The sequence below is a fragment of the Dipteris shenzhenensis genome, chromosome 3 (genome assembly GCF_047967505.1).
Source record: "Dipteris shenzhenensis isolate YYH24624 ecotype China chromosome 3, Dip_SZ_1.0, whole genome shotgun sequence".
NCBI lineage: Eukaryota > Viridiplantae > Streptophyta > Polypodiopsida > Gleicheniales > Dipteridaceae > Dipteris > Dipteris shenzhenensis.
The window spans coordinates 18,665,995-18,685,040 of NC_141598.1; the positions used below are offsets into that span (position 1 = coordinate 18,665,995).

Here is a 19,046-nt window from a genome sequence, read left to right on the forward strand (position 1 = left end):
ATATGAGCAATTCCATGTAAAAATACTTCATCCTATAAGATTCATCCTATAACACTATCACCTTCAACATGCGGTCAATCAATGTACCATATGAGTAAATTCTTTTGGAAATACTCCAAGGTATAAAGATGGAATCTTGTATTAAAAGTAAATAGGAAAAAAGAAAGAAGGAAATCCATAGCATAACATTATCACGTTCAATACAAGGCCAATCAATATACCATATGAGCAAATCATTACAGAAATACTCGAAGGTACAAAGTTGAATCTTCTACTCTATTCATTAAGGAGAGGTTTCAACGTGGAGCCATTCTAAAGGTTCGGCAAGATCAAGATGGAGGTTCGTAGTAGGTTCAGAGGGTAGGTGGAGGTTTGGAGGAGCACGAGCATGCACGATGATGACATGTGGCAATCACGACGCACAAAAATAGATCGATCTATCATTGTAGACTGCACTGCAAGCATGTGTGCTGATGTGGCATGTTGCATGTCATGGATGCAGACATGGCTATCTCGTACTACGCAGACAGTGCATCACTCACCCGCTCGCACTATGTGAACTAGAAGATTGTGCACTGCTGGCACGCTGAGACGTGGAGTAAATGCTGCTGTTGGCATGCGTAGTAAATGTGGAGAGAGAGAGAGAGGAGAGAGAGAGAGAGAGAGAGAGAGAGAGAGGGCATAAGAGACAAAGAGAGAGAGGAGAGAGAGGGAGGAGAGATGATGAAGAGAGAGAGAGAGGCATAAGAGGTAAAGAGAGAGAGGAGGAGAGAGAAGGAGGAGAGAGAGAGAGAGAGAGAGAGAGAGAGAGAGAGAGAGAGAGAGAGAGAGAGAGAGAGCACGATCGTGGGTGAGTCCAAAAGGGCAGGATTAACCAAGTTCTTGCTATCTCTGGAACCTTCTAGCCATTGCCACCCTCTCTCCCTATAAATTGATCACCCCCTTGCAAGTTGCTGGCTTCACTCTGTGTGGGCTCTCTCACTCTACAAATCACCCACTCCTTCTCTCTAGAAATCATTCCCTCTCTATGTGGGCTCCCTCGCTCTACAAATCGCTCACTTCCTCTCTCTACAAATCATGCCGAGCGACCAAGGTTAAAGATAGCTCTTGAGAGTGGAATCCATAGGAATTGAGGCGAGACGAAGGCCAGGGATGAGAAGGCTGAATTAATTAAATTCGGCCTTAGGTTAACGAGCTATTCATATTCCGATTTAAGGGAGGAGTAGGGGGAGCGAGGGAAAGGGAGAGAGCAAGACATGCGTAGGGATTTGTAGATGTGATTTTTCCCTATAAAATTGGAAACGTATTGGGATTCCTCATGCGTGAAAAGAATATGGCTACTAAGAGCTATGATTTTTTGAAGATGGAGAGGTGAGTAGGCTAAGAATGCAAATATATGAAAGCTTGGGGAATAGAAGTGAAACTTTCTTATTATGGTCGACGATGGTCACAATGGGATTGGACATTGCAATAGTGATTAACATGATAGAAATAAGAGTCGCCCAAGCACATAAACACGTGCACAATTGTGCACACGCATGCACACACATAAACATAGACATGCACATGCATAGACAGGCATGTTTAGCAACACGACATGCTCACATACATACAGGTGTACTCACTCACATATGTTCAAATAATCAACACATATACACGTTAAATACATTTTCCATTTGTGAGTGCTTATCCCCCTTCCCTATTGATTTTCTATTCTTGCTCCCATTGGATGATGGCTTTGCCCTAGACATGATGAATTTCTTGCATCCAATAGCATAGAAAAGTAAGCTTGAAACCCATGATTACTACTTGAAGCATTCAAAAGTCTACTAAACCATGATGCATAACACAATCATCTTCCAAGAATTTGAGAGGAATAAAGGTTGCAATAAGTACTTCCAATTTTTTCTTCCTTTATTTACAACACTCACAATTGACAAACTAAAAAGATGGAGGGGTCTTGAAACTTGAAATTTTATTTTCTTAAAATTCAGATCCCACCTCCAGACCCAATAGAGTGGGTCTCTAACTTGTTGTAGATAGGTCATGCTACTTGTTTGTATTAAAGGAAAGAAAGAAGTACAAAAAAGAAACCCCATAGCACACCATTGGTATTTTTAATAGATGACCACTCAATATACCATATGAGCAAATCTACTGTAGGTGCAACTGGGGCGGTAGGCAATGCCGGTTCTGCTTCAGCTCCAGTGATGAATCCCCATAAACCTTTCCCCATGATGTATTTTGTCAATCTAAACTTCCATGCTTGGAAGTTAGTACCTTTGATCTTGTCAGCAACAATTTGTGACAGACCATCTCTTGACATTGTGAAACTGCAAGCAAAAAACCCCAAAAATGCACTCGCACAGTTCTTGCCTCACATAGGCAATATGTACAAACTTGGCAAAAGTGGTATGCTACCACACAATCACTTTCTATGACTCTTTTGCATAAGAAGACTATAGGCAATATTATGTCACTTCTAATATCTCTGCAACATAGGCATACACTGAGTTTCTACACTCTGTTTGCATCGAACAATAGAACGTCAATGCACAATAGAAATATGGCCTTTTCTGTGAAGCCGCTTAGAGAACTTGCAGTTGTGAAACCGGCCTCGAAATGAGCTCAAATCAAAAATCTGGCGTGACTAATAGCTTTGCTCTCACCAATCAGATGGATGTCAAGAATGCCTTCTTGCATGGCGACTTGCAAGAAGAGGTCTATATGCAACAGCCACAGGGCTATGTTGATGCTGTCCACCATGAGTATGTCTGCAAGTTGAGGAAAGCCTTGTATGGCTTGAAGCAGGCACCTAGAGCATGGTAAGACAAGATACGACAATATCTTGTCACTATTGGGTTTCAAATTTCCGTTGCAGATTTCTCACTATATGTGAGGAAAATAGAAAATGGGATCATGCTTCTTATTATCTATGTGGATGACTTGATTATGACAAGGGATAGTGATGATGACATCCAGCATGTCAAGATGTTTCTCAAATAGAAGTTTGAGATGAAGGATTTGGGAGAGCTGAAGTATTTCTTGGGCATTGAGGTGATTCGAACCTCAGAGGGACTTTGTCTTTTGCAGCAACAAAATATGCATTGGACATGTTGTCCAAGTATGGGATGACAGCATGCAAGCCCATTTCTGTGCCATTGGAACAGAATGGCAAGTTGAGTGCAGACATAGGTGATCTGCTAGAAGACCCTACTATGTTCAGGCACATAGTAGGAAGTTTGATTTATATGACTATCACCACACCGGATTTGAGTTATACAGTTGGGTTGGTGAGTCAGTGTAGGCCAGGAAGCCACATTTGGGTGTAGCCAGGCACATTCTTTGGTATGTCAAGTTTACTCTTTAGTATGGACTTGTTTATGAGGCTGGATTATAGGTAGAGTTGCATGGGTTCATGGATGTTGACTAGGTTGGTAGTATCGCAGATAGGAGATCTACCAGTGGATTTATCTTTTCTATTGAGAGTGCTCCTATCAGTTGGAGTAGCAAGAGGTAGCCTCTTACAGTGGATCTTTTGGGCATAGAGGCAAAGTACAGAGGTGCAGTGATGGTTGCATGTGAGGTAGCTTGGTTGTAGAAGCTACTCTTTGATATGGGAGTCTCAGCACAGGGACCCGTTTTCATTTATTGTGACAACATGAGCAACATTCAGTTGGCGAGCAATCCAGTGTTCCATGCTAGAACCAAGCACATTGAAGTGCACTATCACTTTGTGTGAGAGCAGGTTGTAGTAGGTTAGGTGGATTTGGTTTATGTCAACATGGAGGATCAGGTGGATGACATCATCATAAAGGTATTGGGCATAGAGAAGCTGCACAAGTTTAGAGACCTGCTTGGTGTGCAGGATATGGCTTTGAGCTTGAAGGAGAGTGTCCAGATATCAAGCTCAGCGCATCATGAGATGCCAGGGTGATCGAGAAAGCACTCACCTGGGAGGAAAAGAGAGAAGCCCTACTGGTCTCAGCTCGAAACCTCTTCCATTTTGCTCAACACTGTGTGTCCCCATAGATCATTCAGCACAACATTGAGGAGGTGCGGCGCTTCATTTTAGATGTTCAACGAGAACAAGAAGAGTGGCAGGCCAAGTAGGAAGAAAGGTTAGTGAAGATTTTCCACCATGCAGAGGTATTGAAAGATAGGAGGAAGGAAGTCGAGCAAGAGCTCGGAGCTACATAGGAAAGACTACTCAACACTCAAGCAGAAAATCAAGTTGTGTACAAAGAACTTGGAACAGTAGAATCCCTATACGAGTTAGTTATGCAAGAAAACAGGGGATTGCAAGAGCGAGTTTATCAACTCACAACTGAAGCCGATGTAGTTCGGATGGAGTGCGATGAACTGTAGCATCAATTGAGCAGCGGCACAACTAAAGCATCTTCTCTTTTTGAGCTAGACATCGCAAGACTTAAGCGCCGGAATAAGAAGTTGAAGAAACAGGTGAAAAATCTCAAGCAGGCAAACAAGGCCCTTCAATTCAAGTGCAAGAAGCCCTTGCTCGATCACGAGGATGATGTACTAGTGGAGGGGTGCCATACTTTGCATGGTTGTTATATTGAGTAGTATTGAGGTTTGTACAAAGTATTTTATCCATACATCCAAGGAAAGTACCATAGGAGTACTTCGATGCCCATTTTCCAATGCCGATGGGTGGCACCTTGTGGAAATCTCAGAAATACACAAGTGCGACCAAGAAAACGTTAGCAAACGGGCACGATACTTCACATGACTCTTATATTGATTAGTACTAGACCTTATATTGATTAGTACCGAGGCATGTGCAAAGTATCATACCTGTACGACCGAGGCAAGTACCATAGGAGTACTCCGATGCATGTTTTCCAGTGCATATGGGTGGCACCTAGTGGAAATCCTAGAAATATGAGTGAGACCAAGCAAACATTAGCGGACATCCACCATAATTTTCCTGTCTCTTATTTTGAGTAGTAGCAAGGCATGTGCAAAGTATCATCCCTGTGTGATGGAGGCAAGAGCCAAAGGAGTACTCCGATGCATGTTTTCTAGTGCCGCGATGGGTGGCACCTAGTGGACATCCTAGAAATAGGCAATGGCCAAGTGCGACCAAGCAACCATTAGAAGACAGCCACCATACTTTGCTCGGATGTTATATTGAATAGTACCAAGGTGCGTGCAAAGTGTTGTACCCATGCGGCTAAGGCAAGTTCTAGAGGAGTACTCCGATGCACATTTTTCGATGCCGATGGGTGGCACCTAGTGGAAATCCAAGAAATACGCAAATGCGACCAAGCAAACAGTAGCCGCCAGGGACCATAATTTGCACAACTCTTATATTGAGTAGTACCGAGGCATGTGCAAAATATTGTATGTGTGCAGCTAAGGCAAGTACCATAGGAGTACTCCGATGCACATTTTTCACTACCGATGGGTGGCACCTAGTGGATATCCCAAAAATACGCAAGTGCGACCAAGCAAACATTAGCCGACGGGCACCATAATTTTCCCATCTCTTATTTTGAGTAGTAGCGAGGTGTGTGCAAAGCGTCGTCCCCATGTGGTAGAGGCAAGAACCAAAGGAGTACTTTGATGCACTTTTTCGAGTGCCGATGGGGGGCACCTAGTGGATATCCCAGAAATATGGACCAATCAAATGTTAGTCGATGGGAACCATACTTTGCACGGATATTATATTGATTATTACTAAGGCATATGCAAAGTATTGTGGAAATATGCAAGTGTGTGAAGAAAATAGTAGCGGATGAGCATGATACTTTGCACGGATCTTATATTCATTAGTCTCTAAGCGTGTGCAAAGTGTCATTCTCGTGCAGCTGAGGCAAGTACCATAGGACTACTATGATACACATTTTCTAGTGCTGATGGGTGGCAAGTAGAGGAAATCTGGGAAATACGCATGTCCGACCATGCAAACTGTACTGTATAGGCACCATATGTTGCACGACTCTTATATTGATTAGAGTTGAGGCATGTGAAAAGTATCATACCTGTGCAGCTGGGGAAAGTACCATAGGAGTACTCTGATGCACATTTTCCAGTGCCGATGGTTGGCACCTAGTGGAAATCCTAGAAATATGCAAGTGCGACCAAGAAAATGGTAGACAATGGGCACCATACTTTGCACAGATCTCATATTGAGTGGTACCAAGGCATGTGCAAAGTATAGTTCCCTGTGTGGCCAAGATAAGTACCATAGGAGTACTTCGATGCACTTTTCTAGTGCCGATGGGTGGCACCTTGTGCAAATCTCAAAAATACACAAGTGCGACCAAGAAAACGTTAGCGGATGGCCATCATACTTTGCATGAATCTTATATCAAATATTAATAAGGCATGTGCAAAGTATCGTACCTGTGTGTCCGAGGGAAGTACCATAGGAGTACTCTGATGCACATTTTCTAGTGCTGAAGGTGGCACTAGTGAAAATCCCAGAAATACGCATGTGCGACCAAGAAAGTGGAAGCGGATGCAAACCGTACTTTGCACAAATCTTATATTTAGTAGTACTAAGGAGTGTGCAAAGTATCATACATGTGCAGCCAAGGAAAGTACCATAAAAGTACTCCGATGCACATTTTCTAATGCTAATGGGGGGCACCTAGTGGAAATTTGGTAAACACGCAAGTGCAACTAAGAAAATGTTAGCGGACAGGAACCATACTTTGCACGACTCTTATATTTATTATTAACAAGCCGTCTCCAAAATATCGTACCCATGTGGCCAAGCAAAGTACCATAGGAGTAGACCGATGCACTTCTTCCAGTGCCGATGGGTGGCACCTAGTAGAAATCCTTTGCACATTGATGGAAATAGTAGCGAAAGGGCACAGGGTGAAGATAATCTCCACCCAAATGGAAGCCAATATGTCAACCTCAGTGCATGGATGGCCCCCCAAGACGAATAAGCATCGCAAACACCATATCCACCATAAGGTGATACTGGAGATCACCTCCCAGGTTGATGCTATGGCTGAAGTAGGCAGAGAATCCTGAGCTGGTACAAGGATCAAAAGCAAATCCTATGGCTCCATGATGCTGAACTCTGGGGGACCCCGTCTCTGGCCGCACTGCATGAAGAACTCGTGGTCCCCAAGCTTTGACTCAAAGAGGGCAAAGACTCTAGATCCTTTCCCCCATAAAGGAGCCCCCCATGTCATCAAGAAGGACTCGGATGCAACATGGGAGAACAACCTGAAAATACCTATCCAAACCACTGTAGAGCTCGGACACCTCCACAAATAGTGCTTGCTAGATTCCTTTCCAAGCTGGCATTGTATACACAAGGAGGGTCTGCTCATCTGCTAAAGCCAAGTACCCACTGGTATGCCTCCATGCATGGTAAGCCAAAGAAAGTAGGAGACTTTCCTAGCTCTACTGATTCCCCAAAAGTGAGTCTAGTAACTCATCAAGAGTTCTGTAGAGAGTCCCCGTGCATGCCAATGCTGGGTGGCAAATGGTAAATGATGAGTCTCGATGATTTTTATGTGTGCTCATCCACAGAGGACCATCTGAAGTTTCTGGAACGGGTTTTCCAAAAGTGCTGAGCGGCCGGCATATCTCTTAACCCCGAAAAAAGTGTCTTCTGTGTTCGTGTCGGCATGCTACTTGGACACATAATCTCTAAAGAGGGCATTCGCACTGATCCGAGAAAAATCAAGGCCATTGAGGTGATGCCAGATCCCAGTAGTCTTACCCAACTTCGGTCCTTCATCGACTTTATCAGCTTTTACCGACGATTCATACGAGATTTTGCCCGCGTAGTAGCAGCACCATTATACAAAGTCACCCAAGACACAAAGTTTCAATGGACATTTAAGCACGCCTCAGCCTTCCGATAACTCAAGTGCAAGGCTCTTGATTCTCCAATCTTTAAGCAGCCGCAATGGGACCACAAGTTTCATGTACATGTTGATGCCTCGGGATATGCTATTGGAGTCATTATGGCACAACCAGATGGGAAAATGGATTACTCGGTGTATTATGCCAGCCGATTACTGACTCCTGTCGAGTCCAACTATAGCACCACCGAGCGCGAGGCTCTTGGGATGATTTTTAGTATACAGAAGTTACGCCATTACTTACTGGGGAATTTCTTCATATTCTTTGTCGATCACCATGCATTGCTCTATTTGATAAATAAGACAATCATTCAAGGCCGCTTGGTGTGCTGGATGCTGTTACTATAGGAATTTCATTTTAAAATTATCCATAAACTAGGAAAAACACATGTTGGTGTGGATTGCTTGTCTTGAATACCTGCACCCAAGCTTATTTCAGGGGTTTCTCTCGCACTACCAAATGCTGATCTTTTTGTATCAGTTTCATTGAAGAAGAATATTAGGAATTGATGGAGTTCCTCTCTACCGAGACTTTTCTTGTAGACACACCACGGGATCGTCGCCGCCAAATTGCACTGAAGGCATGGCGTTTTATGCTTATTGGCGGCAGTTTGTACCGACAATGCGCTGATGGGCTCCTTCGTCGATGGGTTCTACCTCACGAGTGTGGACTCGATCTCGGAGAAGTGCATGCGGGTTCTGCTAGTGGACATTTCCAAGCTGAATTGACCGCCCAAAAAATACAAGCTGGGCTTTGGTGGGAATCTCTGTTTAAAGATGCTCGCAGTAAATGCTCCCACTGTGATGTCTGTCAGTGAGTTGGGTGACTACTTTCGAATCAGTCCATGCCTCTTCAACCTACATGGCCCTAGGAAGCATTTCAGCGATGGGGACTAGATTTTATCAGACCCTTCAAACTAGCTCGCTTTACACAAAATTGGTATGTCGTTGTTGCCACCGACTATGCCACCGAATGGGCTGAAGCAAAAGCACTTCGCGACAACACTGCCATTAGTACAGCACGATTTTTATTCAAAAATGTTGTACGTTGCTATGGTTGCCCAATTCAATTGTCAGTGATCAAGGCACACATTTCCTCAATGAAGTCATTCAACTCCTTACCAGTGAATTCAAGATCCAATGATGATAATGTTACTCTCATCTTGCTAGCACTATGGACTCCAATGGTGCCTACTCTCCCAATGTGTGGAAGATGTTTGACTGTGATGTTGTACAGAGACCTAAGTGATCTAGTAGACTGACTGTGTGATGGGTGTAAACATATAAATTCTAAGATTTGATAAGAGCAGCATATTCGGCTCGAATAAATTTGAATGGCTTGGTTGACTCACTCTCTCATATCTCCTTGAGTGGTTGATGGTACCAGTGTAGTCAAGAGCTCGGTGTAGAAATTCCTCGGGTGCAAAGAAGTCGATGAAGATCGAGGCACTATTGCCATTTTGGGAATAGGTTCTTGTGGTGCCTTGAGAGGATAACCATATGTCAAGAGCTCGGTGAAGAAATTCCTCGAGTGCGAAGAAGTCGATGAAGATCGAGGCACTATCGCCATTTTGGGAATAGGTTCTTATGGTGCCTTGAGAGGATAACCAGATGTCTGGAGAATAGGTTCTTGTGTGACTGTTCTCATTGTTGTTGTGGATGCAATGGAATGTCATGGAAGAGTAGGTTCTTGTGGTACTCCTTTGTTTTGGAAGGCAGTTTCTTGTGTAGCTATTCGCCATGAGGTTGTTGTTGATGTTGAGAGGTGTTGCTTCCCTTTAGATGCATGGATAGGTTCTTGTGTAACTCCTTGTTTTAAAGGAGGTTCTTATGGTATTGTCTTCTTTACTTGAGGAGGTAAATGAGCTGCCTTGGAGTCACAACTAGTTTTCCTTGGAACCCAGATACTAGTGTTGCCCTTGTAGTAATCTTGTTCTTGCAACATCTTTGTAGGTATCCATCCTTGATGGATAGAAGATGTGGAATTGTGATGTTGTCGACTTTGTAGAGGTTGTCGATCTTGTGGGTGTGGTTGTTGTTGATGAGGTTGCTTAGGTACCCATATGTAAGCTTCACCTTCATAGTACCCTTGTGCCTTCAAGAGTGCTTTAGATACCCATCGAGAATGTCGAGTTTTGATAGAGGCTGTCTTTCATTGGTTTGTCCTTCTAGGATGACATCTTGAAGCTGCCTTGGACTGTGGAAGAAATGGCATGCATGGAATCCATACATGTGTCTCGCCTCCATAGAAGTCTTGAGCTTCAGGTATATCTTTGCGTACCCATCTTGAATTCGTCGATGATGGTTCAGATATTCTAGAAATTTACCCTATCTTCGGTCTTTCTATGGATGGAATCGAAGGGGTAACTAGAGGTAATGGGGGGATTTGGTTCTGGGAAGTATTCAATTGGGTAATCAAAGTCCTTCCACCACTTCTCAAGGTTGTGGTTCGCTCCCTCTAGTCTATCTGGCAGTTGACAGTATAACACCATGATCTTCCTAGTATCACCTGTTCATCCATTGTTCCTGCAGGCATGACAAAAAACTTCCCCTCCACTTTATGATTAGCAACTGTAATTGTTGTCTGAAAATAACAGAGGGGTTCCATTTCATGACCATTAATCGCTTTAATTCTTGCAAAGGAGGGTAGAAGTACACTTGTTGTTATGGTCTTCCATACCTCATGTGATAATTATAAAGATTGCGAGGGAGAGGGAGGAGACTTGATTGCAGCTTCTTCACAACATACGCGAGAGAGGACACAAGATGTGGAGGCTGAAGCTTATCTTCACTTACTTGATTAGTACACACAACAACAGTACAATAGGAGAGGGATGTACCCTATATGTCAAACCCTAGAATACGTGGTTCATATGTGAACCCAAACCAAAACATACGTGGCAGTCTAACTACGCCATGAGTACAACCAACATAGGCGGTGACATAAATGATAGTTGCCTAGGAGATACATCGAGGCTAGAGCTTGATATCTCAACACTCCCCCTCAAGCTCAAATCCATCTCAAGTACACCAAGTAGGCTCCTAAATCTGCGAAGCTTCTTGGTACCCAAGGCCTTCATAAAAATATCAGCCACTTGCTCCTCAGTGCTGACATACACTAGATCAATCTCACCTGCTAGAACCTTCTCCCTCACGAAGTGGTAATGCACCTCAATGTGCTTCATTCTAGCATGATAAACTGGGTTATTAGCAAGCATGATGCTGCTAATGTTGTCACAATGAATGACAACTGCTTCATGTGTGCTGACTGTCCCATATCTGCAAGTAACTTCCGTAACCAAACTACCTCACATGCAGCCATAACTGCACCCCTGTACTCAGCCTCTGTGCTCGACAAGGCAACTGTCGGGTGCTTCTTGCTGCTCCAACTAATGGCAGCACTCCCAAGGGAGAGCATAAAACCACTAGTAGATCTCTGTTTGAGACACTACCAGCCTAGTCAGCATCTGTGTACCCATGTACCTGTAATGCACACCCATCTTCATAAAACAATCCATAATGCAGTGTGGACTTCACACACCCCAGTATGTGTCTAGCCACATCCAAATGTGTCTTCCTCGGTGCCTGCATATACTGACTCACCAACCCCATAGCACGGCTCAAATCTGGTTTGGTGATAGTCATGTAAATCAAGCTACCTACTATGCGCCTGTACATAGTAATATCCTCAAGAAGCTCACTTGTCTCTGCATTGAGCTTCACATTCTGCTCCAATGGAATAGAAATAGGCTTACAGCCTATCATCCCATATTTGGATAGCATGTCCAAACCATATTGCCTTTGCAACAGCCATATCCCACTTGGGGATCTAATAACCTCAATGCCCAAGAAGTAACACAGCTCTCCCAAAACCTTCATCTCAATGCCCAGCCATGCCTTGGGTGCCTGTTTTCAACCATACAAGGCTTTGTGCAACCTGCATACGAAATTGGGGTGTGCATCATCCTCATAACCTTATGGCTGTATCATATACACCTCTTCTTGCAAATTACCATGCAAGAAAGCATTCTTCACATCCATCTGATGCAAAGACCATCCTTTTGCAGTAGCCATAGCAATTACTACTCTCATGGTTGCCATCCTTGCAATTGGGCTGAAGGTTTCCTCATAATCAATTCCATATGTCTGTGCAAAACCCTTGGCAACCAATCTTGCCTTATACCTACTCACAGACCCATCAGCATTGTGCTTTACTTTGTAAACCCACTTGCAGCCAATAGTCTTCTGATCATGAGGCAAAGGCATCAAATCTACCCATTGGGTGTGCCAGTGTTAAAGGAGCAATAGTAATACGATTTTAGGAGTATATTAGTGATAGGATATGAAAAGCTGTGTGTTGGAATTAGAGGGTAGTATTTATAACTACCACTTCAGCAGTTGGATGCATGTGTGATGTTAGTTTTGTCTCAAGTTGTGGTTGATTGCTCTGTGTTGGAGAAGTTAGTCTCATCTGGAAGTATGTAGATACCTTGATCTATTTAATACATTTTCTGAATGATTCTGATTCTTTGTCTAATTGAGCACTTAATGTTGGATATTTGACAACAAACATCATTGAATAGTCTAAATTCTGAATGTCGTATATTTAAGATGAAACAGTAATCTGATGTTGATCTTAAGTTGGTCCTGCATATGAATGTAATGGGAGGTTTTAATTCTATTCTGCAATATCATTTGTTAGGGTCTTGTATCTCGTAAACATACAACATCTGTAGGAGGAGGTAATCTATCCTTCTATGACTTCAAAGAACTAGTTAGAGGGCCGAGTGAGTATGTATCTACCAAGAGACACTATGGGATCATCAAACTTCTTGTCCACGGAAGTAAAAATACCCATTGGTACACTCCTTCGGAATAATCCCATCCTATGGACGAATCTTACAGATTGGATGAATGGGAAATTAGCATCACAAGAACTTGTAGGGAGTGCAAGGACTGCTCCGGAAAGAGAGAGTCCAAAAGCTCCCAAGGCATCCCTGCACAAATTAGGCCAATATTTTTAGAGCGATGATACAAGTGCCATGCTACCCATCTCATATGAAGACAATAAAGTCACAACACTCTTGGATGGAGGGGTAGGATTAAGCATCATCACTCGAAGGTGTTTGAAAAAGTGGGGGAAACCAAAGATAGAAGCAACATCTCTCATAGTGTAATAGCAGATGGAGGTACAACCAAGCCCATGGGAGTACTTCAGGACATGTGATATCTCTAGTATATCATCAAATATGGAAAGGCAAGGGAGGGATTTTGCAAATATTCCAAATTCACCAAAGCTTGGTAGTTTTAAAGAAATCTGGGCCCTATTGAGTTCCTCCCTACCATATTATGAATTAGGGAGGGATTCAAGGGAGGTTGTAACTCTCATGTACATATTTTCACGTTTATATCTCTTTAAATTACATTTCTAATCCCACCATTGGATAGGTGAATCAAGGTAGTCCTCCCCTTCTCGATGTGAATCTGGAGCAAGCTCTTCAAAATCAGACTTCCAAGAATAAAACGCTCTTAAGAAACCTACAAGATATAGAGAACCTTGGCAGCTCCAAACCTATGGTGAAGCTTGTCAAGTAGGATCTAGGTCCATCATCTTGCAAGACAATGAAGACCAAGGCCTTGCAATTTAGTCACATATCAGGAGCTGGCACAAGCTCCATAGCCTCCACCTTCTCGACAGGTTAATAAGAGATGTAAGAGGACCTTGAGATTGCTAGAGGTAGAAGTATAGACGTGAGGGTATTAAAGGAGTAACATGGTTATATACAAGAAGAGCTTGGGGGGGATCACTATATGTAAACCCTCTATATCATGCGCATTCAAGGACTAATTTAAATATCCCTTATCAATGAGTTTTTTTGAATAAAACACATTCAAGGACTAGTTTAAATATCCCTTATCAATAAGTTTTTTTGAATAACACACCCTTTTTCTATTCGAGCTGTGAATACCCCCTTTAAATGGTACCCTTCTGTGTGTAAAAAATGTAAAAATTTTAGAATTTAAAAATTTCTTCTATTGAACACGCATTTTATGCTTACATAGTTATGAGTTCCCCATCGAGAGGAAGAGGAGCAACATGTGGAGGTTCAAAACATGCAAGAAGTTCAGGCCAAACAAGAGGCGTTGGAGGGCCATGTGCGGTCAGCAACGCAAGCAGCTCCAAGGTGAAAAGGCACTCACATTTCAAGAGCATGAAGGTCTTCAAGAAATCAGGAAGTATAAAAAAAGTATAGATACCATTATCCCTCAAGCAACTTTCCTAGGGGTCATACGAGAGATCTCGCAAACCTTTGCATCTCATTTTTGATGGAGTATAGGTGCACTGGGAGGAGTCTAGGAGGCTGTAGAGTAGATGATTGGGACTCTTTTTGAGGATTCGAACTTGTGTGCCATCCATGCAAAGTGCATTACCATTATGGATAGAAGCATTAGTCTTGCGTAGCGCATCCGCTCCAACCCCTCCCTTCAAAATAGGATAGGTTTGGAGCTTGCCTTAGAGGCTGCTACCCTTTGGAGACACGTTGTAATACTTTTCTTCAATTATTGCAAACAATTTTGCATATTTTTCTTTGTCTATGTGTATGTGTACTGTATTTGTACCACAAATGATGCATTTCAAGCTTTTTCATGGGGTAGATGAATGAATCTCTATGCGGTGCAGAAGGAAAACTTCATCAGGAGTGCATGCTGGGGCCCAAAACAACAAAACCCACCACGGTGCGAATTTGGACAGTTGGACATCAGCTCGGTGGGGTCACTCAATAATATATATGACTATGATAGGAGTTTAACAGAAGGGCATATCTAATTTCATTTTTTCCCACAATTTCACTTATTGAAGGGTGCCATAAAAAGGATTTTTAGAAATACTTTACATATTGATTAGGAAAAGGGTGCATTATATTAATGAATAATTCATGGATAAGGGTTTTAAAAATAGGCCTTGAATGCACATGATACATAAGGGTTTATACATAATGACCGCCCCGAGGACATCATCCAACTATCCACACTTGCGCTCTGGCAAGTTTTGCTATTTTGGGCCCCAGCGTGCCTTCCTGATGATTCTATGATTTTTTCAAATTCCTTCTACTTTTCGATTTGCATCATTGAGCTAGCTAGACTGGAGTAGATCAATATATTGACTTTGAATTTACATAAGAATTCCTAATTTGACTTCAATGTAGTAGAGTAGATGCAACATCAATATCAACAATTAACTTTTGAGAACACTGTAGCACGTATAACTGTTGCAATGTAACTTAAATATTAAAAACAAAAGAATGAGAAGTGGCATCTTTATTAGCAGTGCCTCCTTAGAGGTAGTGCTATCGTGGAGAATTGTTAGTCTTTTGTGAATTTCCACATATAATAATTATTATAAATTTAGTTAAGTTGCTTCCTTTTAAAGATATCATCCTACAAATTAAGTTGACCTCTTTTCCTTTGCATCCAAAAGTGCACTCTACTGGAGGCAGTGCCTTTGCGCACTTGTGCACTCTTATTTAGTAAGAATGGTCACATATTCAAAGTAAAACTTTTCATTACAAAGGAACTTCTTTCTTCTTTATTAAGTCTAATGCATCCAACAAAAGGGGTCTTTGAGTCCTCGAGTAAGTTTCTAGACGTAAACAACAACAAGGCTATTGTTGTTGGCAACCAAGGAGATTGTTGCTGCCGTCAATGCCAAGCCATAAATATTCAAGGCAAATGCATTGATGGCATCCATGCAGTTGATCAAAATGACATTGTTAGCATTCGAAGAAATGCCAAGATTCCCAATGACTCTTTGACAAGGCCTTGGACTTCAATAGCTCCGCCGGCCCTCTCGGTGAGTATTTGGTATGGAGTACCACCATTTGTTCTACTAGTTGACCAATGTAGTGGGTCAATGAGTGATCTTCACCAAATGTGGTGTGGACATTACCCCATCGAGAAGAGAACTCATCAACCTCAAATGCATCCAGTGACAATTCAAGAAAGCTTAAGTTAGAAGACCGATTCCTTAGTGTCACAGTCTCATCATGTTCCACCGCTTCCTCTCTTAGAATCCTGTTGCTTCCTTGAAATCTTTCATGTTTGTCATGGCCAATGGGAGGTGGAAGCCTCTCCGTCAAGGTTGGCGGTCGGCATTTTTGCACCCTACCGTGACCCGCAACCTACATTATTGTTTCTCCTCTATTGAGGTGTCCCAATTGTAGCCCTTGTGTCCTGCCCCTCCCTACCGATAGCTAACGAGTCAACCTCCCGCCCAACCTTGATGGAAGGGAATGGCCCTGGGGAGGGCCATTCTGCAGCAGGCTTGCGGCTACCGCCAGTTGCCTGACCTGCGGAATGCAAGGCCATTCCCGACTCCATCAGGCATGTTGGGCAAGGCATGCGAAGAGGAAGCACCACGTGGCACTTCGTTTGAATGCCACATTGTTGTACGGGAATTTCGTCTGTACTGAATCAAAGGACTTGAAAGATTCTTCAAGTAACCCGTATACGGTATCAGCGCGTGCTCACAATGTGCACGCCAAAGCAGCGTTAATCAGAGCGCCGCTGGTGGGTCAGTGCATCCAGTACCACGATGATCTATCCACTATCCAGCCGCGGGCTATGGCTGGTTGCGCTCATAAATTCGTGCCTGTAACTATTCTGGATCACATTTCACTCCCAGACAGTCGAACACTACGACGGAATCGGACGGATGGGGATTAACTGGAGCGACGTTCTCTACCCAGACAATCCCAAGAGGCGCGACGAAGTGAACAAGTTGGCTGCCAGTATTCGTACCTCCGTCGTCCAGATCCACAGCAATGTCCGCACTGTATCCATTTCTCTCAACCAGGCATACCAAAAGTTTGAGATTCTGCCCCTGCTCGACTTGAAGCTCACCTACGAACAGACATTCCAGCAGATCCAGGATGTTTTGAACCAGGTATTTCTGCTAATAACGGGCCTTTCGGCCTGCTGAGGAAGCTTTTGGATCTTTGTTCATCTGTTGTAAAGATAATTAGCAAAGTTGTGATTCCGTTCATCGAAAACGTACAGTGGAAAGAGGTCACCAACGAGCTCAAACTGGACCCGAGCATCCCTTCGGCGATCAAAGGTCTCATGGTCAAGTTTGATGAAGCGATCAGCGTTGGCCAGTTCCCAGACACGGTCAAGGACATTGTAAGCGATCCGTCGCTTGCGGGAACGATAGCTTCACCGGTAACTGGACTGATAGCGGGAGCAATTGCAACGAACTTTCTGAGGCTACAGCTACAAGCTGTGATCAGTTCGGCGTGGGGTGCGGTGACTGCGGCTGGTATTCTGGGAGGTGCAGTTGGGATGCTAGCCGGGGTGGCTGTTGCTATGATCATAGGAGCAGTCGAAGGCTATCTGGAGCGTGAGACACTCGAGGAACTCCAAAACAAGTATCAGGAAATGGACGATAACTTGCGCGAGCATGTTCACAGTCTGGAGGTCGGGGTTGCTTCTGTCCAACGCGCCATTATAAAGGCCCTTCCATAGTAGCTCCTAACCTTCGCAAATAAAAGAGTGCTTATATATCTGAACTTAAAAGAGTGCTATGTATTACAACATCCTTGGATCTGTCTCACTTGTTCTTCAGGAGTCTATAGTCTATACATAACTCTCTAAGTCTTGTCCTTTGGGAGAAAGAAAGTCAAGGCTTATTTCAATAAAGATACTAGCTGTAATTTGGTCCATCAATGACTTCTTCTTACGTGTGTAGCAGTGTATTCATAGAATATGTTTTTCGCAACCGAAACAAAAACATTTAACTTCAAATTTTACAGGTTTTTGGCAAGTTTTTGCAGGTTTTTTCACTAAAATATAACTAAAATGGCCTCAGAATGTGCAAATTTTAAAACCCTACTTTCTTTAAATTTAAACTTCAAATAAAAAAGTTTGGAGGTCACAATACATTAAACCCGGGTTTTCTGTGAACATTGGTGTGTGGCCTTAAGGAAATTAGCCATCAAAGAAGGGCTACCATGTGGGAAAATTGATTGATCCTCGTTGTAACTATGCTTTTCTCTCGTGCCAGCTCTAACTACAATGCCTTTTATTTCGAGTCCCATAATGTTCTCATCACTCTCCCCGTTGGTCCAATTGAACGATTGGCATCGATCGTGAGGGATCTCCTCCATACTATTGTAACGGTCATACTTTGAACATCCAAACAAAGTAAGAGAAACGTGAAAATTACTCTCGCTAGGCTATGTTTTGGGCATGTGCAAAGGCTGCGTCAGTAAGAACATGGAAATCAATTGAGATGAATGAATTGGAGGACGAGGTGAGTTCCACTCAAGTGTTAGGATGTGAGGTTGAGGGATTATAAACTCAAAGAGCATCATGCAAATTGAGATCCTAAAGGGGGCACTTAATGTGCAATGTTGAGTGTTGTGCTTTTTCCTTAATTTGAGCATTTTTTTGACATTGTGATGATTGAACAACCTCAAAGCTTCAACCAAGGGCTTACTCAACCTAGGGCTCAACTATATAATGTATTATGATGTATATTAATACATTTATTATTGGGAGGCTATATCTCACATCTGTGTCTCTCTCTTTCCCTATCAAATGCATGCATCTTTTCATGTAGCCCATATCCTTGTAAGTATGCTTATGCTAACATAGGCGTTAGATGTCCAATTTCTCCCAAGTTTGGTTCATGGGGCCAATATTCTCCGTGATTACGCTAATGCTGAGATAGTACATTAGGATTACATGTGACTTATCGATGATGATTACATATCATTGTTGAAGTCACACTATGGCTATTGTGATCATGCTGATAGTAAAGTTGAATATGATAAAGGTGGATAAATACATTGAGTCCCTTGATTAACATATGAAACCGATGTTGCGAGTCCACCTTAGTTGACACGAACTCTAGCATTGTCGCTTCCCTCTTGCTAACTTCTTAACCAACATGACAATATGATATATCCATCGAACTTGAAAAGGTTACATACAATCGGTGATCTGAACACAATTATGGAACAATCAGTTAGTCGAGGTGTTAGTAGTGGTGTTTAAAGGCGAATTGTGGCCTACAAGTAAGTATGTATGTAGAGTTTGTGATCGCTCTTCGAACAATAACATGCAATATAAGTATGCATATTAAAGGATGGTATTGGTGATGGATTTGAAATGTGAATTGTAATCTTTGAG

General features: G+C 42.8%; 1 protein-coding gene across 1 annotated transcript; it reads left to right on the top strand.

Annotated features, from left to right (window-relative positions):
- The first annotated feature begins 16,521 nt into the window (after positions 1 to 16,521).
- Positions 16,522 to 17,596, top strand: LOC147903473 (uncharacterized). The gene is made up of 2 exons (XM_087372972.1): positions 16,522 to 16,800; positions 16,914 to 17,596. The coding sequence occupies exons 1-2, from the start codon at positions 16,570 to 16,572 to the stop codon at positions 17,376 to 17,378; spliced, it is 696 nt and encodes a 231-aa protein (XP_087229098.1). The 5' UTR covers positions 16,522 to 16,569; the 3' UTR covers positions 17,379 to 17,596.
- The last annotated feature ends 1,450 nt before the right edge of the window (positions 17,597 to 19,046 follow it).